General features: G+C 35.0%; 1 protein-coding gene across 4 annotated transcripts in view; it reads left to right on the forward strand.

The window, feature by feature from the left end:
- Positions 1-10,743, forward strand: part of kif3b (kinesin family member 3B) — a 28,391-nt gene extending 17,648 nt beyond the window's left edge. For 3 of the 4 annotated variants that reach the window (XM_087304877.1, XM_087304879.1, XM_087304878.1), the window contains exons 8-9: positions 2,712-2,929; positions 6,805-10,743. In XM_087304877.1, the coding sequence (XP_087161003.1) occupies positions 2,712-2,929; positions 6,805-6,913 (327 nt within the window). In that variant the 3' untranslated portion in view covers positions 6,914-10,743. 4 annotated transcript variants of the gene reach the window in all.
- The last annotated feature ends 273 nt before the right edge of the window (positions 10,744-11,016 follow it).

Consider the following 11,016-nt stretch of genomic DNA (forward strand, 5'->3'; position numbering starts at 1 on the left):
AGTGTGTCTTTGTTGAGTAAAATTACAACATATTCCAATAATTCAGCCAATTAGAATCAAGAACCCAAACTATCCATTTTTTATTCATTTTAAGGCACATTTTCACGAGTAATTGAATTTTAAAAGGCACCTAAAAAGCATTCAGGGAATTTATTTATTTTTTTAATCCAAGTCTAAAGTGTAGTTTTCATTTATCAAGAATTTATTGGTTTTTCTGTACCACATCATGTTTTTTTAATCACATTGTTTCACACATTTTCCTTGTGTTATTGTAGGCTACTTTTAGTGCCTTAGTATTTTTAGTTTTATTTTTTATTCTTTTTTTTCACATACCAACTGGCAGTCACTTATGTGAAATGCAGTCATCAGGCTGTAGCTGGTAACCAATAATCATGCGAGGAAATTTCTAGAGCTTTGTCTACAAAACTACCATTTTAGGGTGTTAGTGTGCTTTCACACCCGTGAATCGATTCAGTTGTTCCGAAACAGGGATTTAAATTGTTACAGTGTTGCTTCTTTAGCTAAAACAAGTCAAGTGTCAGTAAACTCTCCTCACATTGGTCAGTTTCACGGTTTATATTGCAGAGTCCCGCAAGGTTATCACTTGTTTGCGTGCATTCGAGAGTCTTTGTGCATTTGCGGAAGACTCACGAAACCTTCGAGAGACTTGGGATGTCTGGAATGACCTCCAGCGCTACTCATAAATCTCTCTTCATATAGCCGGATGCCTATTACATATCCATAATACACTGGGATATAACCGGGCTTGGATCATATTGCTTTCTCACTGCAATCGATCCGCTCCAGAGTTTGTTTCAATCGAGTCGAGACCACCTCATTCAGGCGATCTCGGAGCGATTGTTTTTGGCGCAGTTCCGATCGCGATTGGTGGTTTCACATATGCCAAGCGAACAGGCCTAACTGGGCAAACGAGACAGGTTCCGAAACAAAAGTCTGGGTGTAAAGGACCCTGAGACAGTCATGCGAGGAAATTTCTACTGCTTTGTCTACAAATTACCCATTCTATGTGCTATATAAATATACATAAATACACTAAATGTGCTATATAAATACACATTACATTACATTAGTTCTGGGTGTTAGACTGTGTGCTCTAAATATATTATTTATGAATCTGAGGTAAATGATCCATTGTTGCTCTTATAATGGCTTTTAGATTTATAAAAAAATGATATTCAAGCTCAAACTATTTTAATATTGTGCAATATTAAAAACTCCAGGGCTAAAAAGGATTCACACTCCGGCCCTGTTATGATGTATTGAATAAATCTTTATGAGCAAAAACCTCTGTAAGTCTACAAAAGCTGTTTGGCATTTCTTATTTTGGCAGATTTAAACAATTGTAAACAACTCAAAACAAAAAACATTTTGATCTTCTGAGAGCGATTACTATTCAGAAGAATCACTTTCTGCCCTCCATCTGAATTTTGCACGTCATCATTGGCATCATGTGAATAAAGCCTAAAATGCTTGCGTGTTGCGCTGTTGACTCCAATAGCAATACGACATATTGCCTGTAGTAAAGGCGCACCCTTATTAATGAGGAATAGAAGACATAAGTGAACAAAGCCATGTTTATTTGGATCTTAATTTGTGTTCCAAAGATCTCAGAACAACATGAGGATAAAGCAATAGTTCATCCAAAAATGGCATTTTAGGCCGTACTCACACTAGGTACAGTTGCCTCGAACCGGGCCAAAGCACGCTTGTCCCCCCTCCCGTCTCCCTCGACGGCCCGCACTCACACACAATCGGGCCTCGGCACGCTTACGTCATCGCTGCTGTGCTGTTCAGTGAGAAGCACTCTCACTCAGCAGCACAGTGGAGATTTCTCTAGTTATATCGTGTCAGTCGTTTGATATGCAGTGACATGCAGTCAAATATTTCGTCAAACAGTCCTTAGGGATGCGGTGACACGCAGTCAGATATTTCGCCGAACAGATCCGCCACTTTTGGCTCTCATAATCATAAAGCTCTCGTGCTGCAGGAATGAGGAGGTCTGCTGAAGATGCGCAGCTGTCGTGCAGTGAGAGGTTTGCGTCTTTAATAAACTACGGCAGTTTGCGTTCACTGAACAGTAAGAATGATTAATAAATCCATATCAAACAGTCCCTTATAAGTCACGTCTCGCTTTCAGTTTCGGGCTTTGGCGCGTTTTGCACTCACACACAAGTGTACCGCGCCAAAGCCTAAGTGAACCACGCTCAGGCCCACCTCTTCCAACCGGGCCAGGCCCAGCCAAGTGAACCGTGCTTGAGCCCGATTCAGCGCACTCACACTTCTCAAACGATCCGGGAAACGGGCCTGGGCACGGTACAGATGGCATAGTGTGAGTAGGCCGTTACTCACCATTCACTCTCTTGCAAGTACTTTCTCTATTTAGAAAAAAATGCTGGAAACCTGTAATCATTGACTTGCACAGTTTTTGTATTTCCTACTATGGAGTAGATGGTTACAGGTTTCCAGCATTTAAAAAAAATATTATCTTTTGTGTTAAAAAAACAAAAAAAACAAGTGAAGATTAAGAATATTATGACAATGTTGGGTGAACTTTCCCTTTGATAAAATAATTCATTTTTTTGGGTGAACTAATCTTATAAAGAACCCAATTAACAACTTTAAACATCCATAACCTGTGTCCAGAATGCTTTAAGACTTTCATCTTTAAATATTCTCCTCCTGTTTTCCAGGCTGAGAATATCTTGCTGCTGGAGCTGGATTTGCCCTCCCGGACCACAAAAGACTACGAGGGGCCAGTGATCGCACCTAAAGTAGCTGCAGCTCTGGAGGACGCTCTGAGGGAGGAGGACGAAATCCAGGTGGACGCCTCTGGTTTTCATGCCAGCCTGGGCTCTAGTCCAGGCCTCAGTGCCTCAGCTGCTGGCTTTTCCAAGAAACCAAAGTCAGGGTGAGAAATAGTTCCTCCAACTAGGGCTGCACGATATATGTCGACATTAAATCAGTGTTGCGAATATGGCTTAGCGGGATTGTCAGATTGATTGCCGTTTAATTTAACACGCATATGCACTGCTGGAATATACACTGCCTAGCCAAATGAAAATCGCTCAGTTTGGTATTTAGCTGGACTGCCTTTAGCTCAAATGTTTGTTTTTGTTGGGCCAAGATTTGCAATAATTTTGCCCCAGACCTTGCATTGACAACAGGAGACTCAAAAAAACAGATTCCACAGTTATTTTAGCAGGGTTAAGGCCTTTGTGGTGGTCAAATCATGTGTGACAGTGATTCCTCTGAACCATCTTCACAATATGGGAGCCTTTTGGGTTACAATTTCATCCTGTCGTTTTGCAATTTCATCCTGGTAGATGAGCACAGGATACAGCTGTCCAATGTTTTTTTTTCCCCCGAAATGCTACACACCGAATCAGAGTTAAAAGAATTGTTTGCAAAGATATGACAGAAACGCAAATAATTCTGCATTAGCCTCTTTCACTAGGTAAATATCCAGAAAATTTCTGGAATAACTTTACCAATAAATTCAAAAAAGCCCTGTTCTCACAGACGAGGACGTTACGGAATTTTTTCCGGAAAAGACCCTTCATACATCCATTCCAAAATACCGGTAAATTCTGATATCATTACCCAGAAATGACCTTTCCACTGCACACGACATTTGGACACGACTGTCGGATTGCACCCCCTTGTGGCAGTCGCACAGAATTTTCAGTTCTGTCATGCACCATGGGAAAGAAGCTGCTCAGGCAGTGTGCGAAATAAAGTAGTGCAAAAGCAGGAGTCTTTATTTTCTTTGCGTTCACCATGGTTGAATGAAGGAATGAATACTAGAAACTTATAGACCGCTAAAAATATTGGAGGGAATGTGGAGACAACGTAAAAATATATGTTTTTATTACTTTATTACTTACATTTATGAACAGAATTTTTTTTTTTATACAGACTTTTTCTGATAAAAAAAATAACCAAATAAAGGCCTATTTCTCAACTCGCGCACACGGACCTGCTTGGACCACACTGGAATACTTCACATCCGTTAGTCTGGTCGCATACGGTCTAGTCGCAGGAGTTCAAATATTTCAACGGATCTGCATCTCAGTTCGGATCTGAATTTTCCGCATACGGAGATGATCGGAACTCCACGTACCTTCCGGACTACTCTCCATTGGAAATGAATGACTTCCGGTCTTTCGCTTGTCATTTGTCGTGTGCAGTGGAAAAGAGGCTTAAGCGGCTGGGCTTGTATTTGTAAACATTTGACTACATTACAAACTCTGTGGATGGATCTCTGAACTCCTATCAAGCGGTGAACGTCTTCATTCTGTTTGCTTGCCGCCGAACCGCGTCATTGCTTATTACCATAAAGTTGACTTGATTTCAACTCTCCTCAACGCCCATGCTGGAGATGACGCGCCACTCTGCTCCTCGCCGCTTGTCGCCGCCGGCTCTTATTGAAAATGAATGACTTCCAGCTACTTTGACGCTCTCGCCGCTTTCGGTGTGAACGTACGATTACATAGCAGCACAGTTTACACTAGTTCACCCTGACTTGTCTTTACTTCTAAAACCTAAACCTTTTTTTTTTTTGACCGGGCAGTGCATATTTACTCTAAAGCTGGCACTTCATGCATCCTTTAACGAACCCCCAATCAAAATAAAATCTTACATTTTTAGTTTAAAAGTTAACCTTGACTTTTTTTATATTATTATTATTAATGTATTTTACCTTGTGTATTATTTATTGCGGTTATTGACTTTTAATTGGTAGAATAGTTGCTTACACTTTATTGCATACTATTATAATATAATCAATTTTTAGATATCTTATTAATAATTAAAAATGCTTTATTAAGTCAACTTTATACATTTTTCTGACCTAATCTAAAGTGAGAATTATTTATGCTTTGTAAATCCATTATAAATGACAATCAAAGACTCTAAACAGAAAAAATAAATAAATGACTTTATTCCTTTCTATTCATTAGAAGATACACAAACTGTGTCTAATGAAATAAATCTTTGCAATCTTATGTAAAAAATAAAATGACTGTGCAGTTTAAACTTCACTGACTAACTTTAAAATGTTTTATCATAATATGCTGTTATATTATTTTATTGTTGCTGTTTTATCCAATATTACTTAATTGTGTTGGTTTGTAATTGTGTTTTATTGTGCAATGTTTAAAGTTTAGTCATTTCATTTTTTAGATACAGCAATAGCAACAATTTATTGTTCATTTAATACTAAGCCTTTAACTGTCATTTATAAGGGATTTACAAAGCATAAATAGTCCTCAGTTTAGATTAGGTCACAGAACTGCATGAAGTTGAGTTAATAAAGCATTTCATAGCATATATATATATATATATATATATATATATATATATATATATATATATATATGTCAGAATTATTAGCCCCCCTGTTTATTTTTTCCTCAATGTCTGTTTAACGGAGAGAAGATTTTTTTTTTTTTTTAACATTTCTAAACTCATTTCTAATAACTGATTTCTTTTATCTTTGCCATGATGTCAGTAAATAATATTTGACTAGAATTTTTTCAAAACACTTCTATTCAGCTTAAAGTGACATTTAAAGGCTTAACTAGGTTAATTAGGCTAACTAGACAGGTAAGGGTAATTAGGCAAGTTATTGTATAACGATGGTTTGTTCTGTAGACTATTGAAAAAATAAATAGCTTAAAGGGGCTAATAATTTTGACCTTAAAATGGTGTTTAAAAAATTAATAACAGCTTTTATTCTACCCAAAATAATAAAAAAAAGACTTTCTCCTGAAGATAAAAATATTATTGGAAATACTGTAAAAATGTCCTTGCTCTGTTAAACATAATTTGGGAAATATTTAAAAAAGAAAAAAGAAAAAAAAATCAAAGGGGGGCGAATCTGACTTCCACTGTATATGTTGATTTGAATGATTCTAAAACCCACCAACTACTCTTAAATACAAATAGTTTGTAAATAATGCAATACTTAATTTACTAATGAACAATTAATAGGTAATAAAGTATAAAAATGCGATTATTGAGCACTTTATAAATTTGCTTAAGTCAAGAACACCGCATTTGTAGCTGTATTTATAAACTGCTTGTTAACGTCTATTAATGTAGATTTCATGCTTACAGCATGATAACAACAGATAATGAATTCACTATTTGCTAATGATTAACAGAGGATTTATATTGTGTAGTTATTATAAAGTGTTACTGAATATTTTTATAATTATAGAAAAGTGGTATTTATAAAATGTGGTAAACTTGTTTTTGCTATGACATAGCCAGAGAAGCTAAAATGGCAATACACTCAACATTTTCTCACACATTTTACATTTTTTAACGTTTTTTTTTTTTTTTTTGTATAGTTGTAATATTAATTAAGAAAAGAAAAAAAATATTCTGAAACAAACAAAGAACATGTTTTAGTAAAACTTTATCACTTCACCGTACATAAAAAGTAAATCATACACACACAAAAAAACCACACAATAAAATTCATTCATTTATGTAAGCTCTTGTGAAGGGGAAATTCAAGTGTGCACACTTAAATGTTCAAAATCCCAAACTGTGAAATCATTTAAGCATGGTACACACACAAAATCAAAAAACTTTTTTTAATCTGTATTTTATTTTGCACTCACTCACCCACCCCCCTAAAACAATTTTAGTTTTATCACAGTATCTTCATTTTGGAATATCCTGCAGCCCTACCTCCATCTATTTCCCACTTATTTGTTTATCCTACCTTTTTAACTATTATTTTTTTGTTCTTCTTTTCCACAATCCCTCTCACAGCCGTCCAAAAACAGGCAAGAAGGTGAGCACTCCAACTTCAGCCCACAGCCCTCTGTCCGGCTCAGGGTCTCCTCTTTACCCACAATCCCGAGGCCTTGTGCCTAAGTGACACCGGCCCTCTGTGAAAACCTTCACTGCCCCAAACAAACTGACATGCTTCAACATTATTGTCCAGACATAAAACGTCACATTAAAGATGGTGGGAATGTCTCATCGAGTTATTTAAACCCATCAATTTAAGGCTTGAGCTTTCAAACTACCTTATTTGTTGATGTCCCTGACATCCTATTTTTATTGCACAAAAAATGACATTTGGCAACCTTCAAAGTCTTACAGTTGAACAACGAAGCTTCGCAGATGTAAGCGAAATGTTCCGATGTTACATATTTGGTGTGTGTGAGCTCATCGAGACAGCAGATGGTCTCGGGATTGTGATATGCCATTGTGGGGATGTAATCGTGTGTGTGTGTGTGTGTGTATTTACATTTTCCAATTCTAGGATTAACAAATTTCTTACATGGAGTAGCTGATCTTGAGATTCATGCTGGTTCGGGCCGCAAAAGCACTGTATTGTTTGACTAGAGTGAGTAAACACATTACGTCATTGGCCAAGACCCCAAACAGCCTCTAAGCCTTTCCGGAAGAGTCTCTTTGGCTAAAAAAACAGGTTATTGAACAGCATTTTCAGCGCTGTATTCAGTAGAGGGGTTTAAAAGTCATCACATATTAAGAATATCAGGGTTCCAGGGTGCCTTAGATTCTCATCGAGTGTTGAAGTGGGTTTCATGCTGGTCTGAGAGTCCCTTGACCTGATTGCTGGATCCACGTCAAAGCTACTGTTGATGTTTTTTAAAAGGAACACTATACTTTGTTTGGAAATAGGCTCATTTATGTCTCTAGAGTTAAACTGTTAAGTTTTACCATTTTTGTATCCATTCAGCCGGGTCTGGTGGGAGCATTTTTAGCATAGCTTAGCATAAATCATTGAATCGGATTAGACCATTAGCATCCAGCACAAAAACAAAAAAAGTTTCAATAATTATTCTATTTTAAGATTGACTCTTCTGCTGTACTAAGACGGAAATAAATGAAGTGCTATATTCTAAGTGATGATGGCTAGGAACTGTACTGTCATTCTGGAGTAATGATCAAGAAACCTGATGACATAACGAAGCGCTGTTACCTTTTCGCCTAACTGGGGACTTTTTAGGTGCTGTAAAATATCATATTGACCCAGAAAATTTCATCTTTAAAATTTCCGTCAGTCTAGTACACAAGAGTTAAGTTTTAAATGGGAAAATAATCCAGAATCTTTTTATAATTTTTTTTGGAGTGAAATGCTAATGGTCTAATCGGATTCAATGATCTATGCTAAGCTAAGCTAAAAGACCATTTGGAGATCAGCGGAATGGATAAAAACATGGTAAAACTCAACTGTTTAACTCCAGGGGACTGAATACAATTTTAAAATTAGCCTATTTCCCCCAAAAAATGAATGTTCCTTTAAAGCAGCGTAACACGCCATGAACGTGTTGTGTTGGTCAGGCTTGTGTTTAATGTTCAAATGTGACACACAGACCTGTAAGCTGTAGATGCTTGTTTCTGCCATTGAATAAACACAAAAAAGATAATTGTGATGTTTTATCGTATAATAAGTTAATCTAAAAGTATTTTTATTTGGATTGTTTATAAATGCAGCTTAGGGTTATAAACTTCAGTGGAAAAAGTGGAAGTGGGAGATTTAAGCTGGAAATTACAAGCAGTAGCAGTTGACTACTTGCTATTCCGTATTTTCCTCTGGATTACCTGGTTGCTTTAAATTTTTAAGCGGAATCAAAAAAACCTCATGAGTCATTGAACTTCATATGATGTTAAACTGATTTAAAACAGCTTGCTCAACTTTTAAAATTGAGTTAACTTAGTTTAAAAAGTTACAATGAACTAAAAACATATGCTGGCTGGACTAATCGATCATATAATTTTTTTACAGTGCGGTTATTTTTTTTCTTTATGCTATTTAAAAATAAAAAGTCACAACTCTAAGTCAAAGATGCTCAGTTCCGATTCTCAGTTCTTCGTAAAATGTCAGAACAGAATTGTGAGATTAATTGTATGGTTATGTTTTTAAAATTGACAACTTTCTATTCCGTATTTTCTTCTGGATTATCTGGTTGCTTTAAATTTTTAAGCAGAATCAAATTAACTTCATGAGTCCATTGAACTTTATATGATGTTAAACTGACTTAAAACAGCTTGCTCAACTTTTAAAATTAGGCTAGAACATGATTTACTTAGTTAAAGTTACAATGAACTAAAAACATGCTGGCAGGACTAATCGATCATATAATTTTTTATTTTTTTTAATTTTTTTTACAGTGCGGTTATTTTTTTCTTTATGCTATTTAAATATAAAAAGTCACAACTCCAAGTCAAAGATGGTTAAATTTAAATCTTGAAACAGCTTAACAATTGAGCATTCTGACATTATTATCCTTTAGAGTTCCACAAATATTTTACTTGCAAATTCTCACAATCTAGGCTCTCAAAAATTTAGAGAAATTTAAAAAAATCATAGGAAAGAATATTTGTTTTTGCTGAACTGAAGGTAAAATTCAGAATTGCTAGATTAAAAACGTTTTCTTGCAAATTAGTTTTTTTAATCCCCTCAGAATTGCAAAACTACAATATAAAATTGCAAAACCGATTCTCAGTTCTTCGTAAAATGTCAGAACAGAATTGTGAGATTAATTGTATGTTTATGTTTTTAAAATTGACAACTTTCTATTCCGTATTTTCCTCTGGATTACCTGGTTGCTTTAATTTTTAAGCTGAATCAAATTAACCTCATGAGTCCATTGAACTCTAAGACAAAGGAGGTTAAATTTAAATCTTGAAACGGCTTAAAAATTGAGCATTCTAACATTATTTCCCCTTAGAGTTCCACAAATATTTTACTTGCAAATTCTTACAATATAGGCTTTCAAAAATGTTGAAAGAATATATATTTTTAAGCTGGATGAAGGGAAAATCTGGCTTTTTACATGTCAGAAAGAAACAATATTTGTTTTGCTGAACTGAAGGGACATTTTGAGAATTGTGATTCTCTGCAAACTCGCAGCTATCTTTTTTTCTGTTCTATGGTGGAAATGTGCTTTCATAGTAAACGGGTTTGACTAAAGTCTTATTTCTGTCTGTTGAACTTGACTACCCCTCCTTGAACTAGTGAACCATTGCCTGCTGCTACTGTAGGGTTCTTTTACCCCTCGTGACTAAACATATGGTTTATGAGAGACAGGTTCGTAAATAAATCTGCATTATCATTGCAGTTGTATTAAAATAATAGTAAATACAGTCTTATAGGAACATTTAAGATGCTTAACTTATTACCATACTGGTCGGTTTTATATTAAAACAATTGTAGATAGTTTATAACGGTCTCATTTTCTTTGCTTAGATTTATATGGTTTATTTTTTTGAATATGTGTTATTTAAAGTTGTGTACAAATTTATTTTTGCATATGAGATTTAAATATCATTTTCACTCAATTCACTGTTACGTCAATCGGTAAATGTACAGCTTTTGGATTGTCAGAATGTGTACTGTAAATCCTAATGCTGGTATTCTCATTGAAATTTTTCCTCATTTAAATGTGCATTATCTAATCAATATTCATGTCAATATTATTGAATACACCTCTAGTCGCTATTATTTTAAGTTTTAGCATGACATTAAACATCTAAAGCATTTAAAGACTCAATGAAACTATGTCTGCGTTCTACATGTTCACCTTCCATGTGATGCATGATTTCAGTGCTGATAAACATCCATGCTGAGAAAAACGATTTTTTTTTCTACTAAAATGTTTTCAAATCTGTGAGTTTAGTATGCAAATGTCTTCAATGTTTAACTGTCTTTTAATTAAAGGATGATAATTATCAGTTTGAGTTGATTACATTTTTTTTTTTACTTCTAAGGCAAAATGTAACACTAAACCACAAAAAAAAAAAATTCTTTAGAAATTGAGATTTTTACATTTTATAAAAGCTGAAACAATAATTTCCACTGATGGTATTTGGCAGATACAATTGTTTGAGGAATCTGAAGGTTTAAAAAAGTCTAAATAATGAGGAAAATCACATTTGAATCTATTTAAAATAAGTTCTTAGCAATGTGTGTAACTAAATCAAAAATTGAGTTTTGATATATTTACA

This window comes from Danio rerio, chromosome 23 (genome assembly GCF_052040795.2).
Source record: "Danio rerio strain M-AB ecotype USA chromosome 23, GRCz13ab, whole genome shotgun sequence".
Lineage (NCBI taxonomy): Eukaryota > Metazoa > Chordata > Actinopteri > Cypriniformes > Danionidae > Danio > Danio rerio.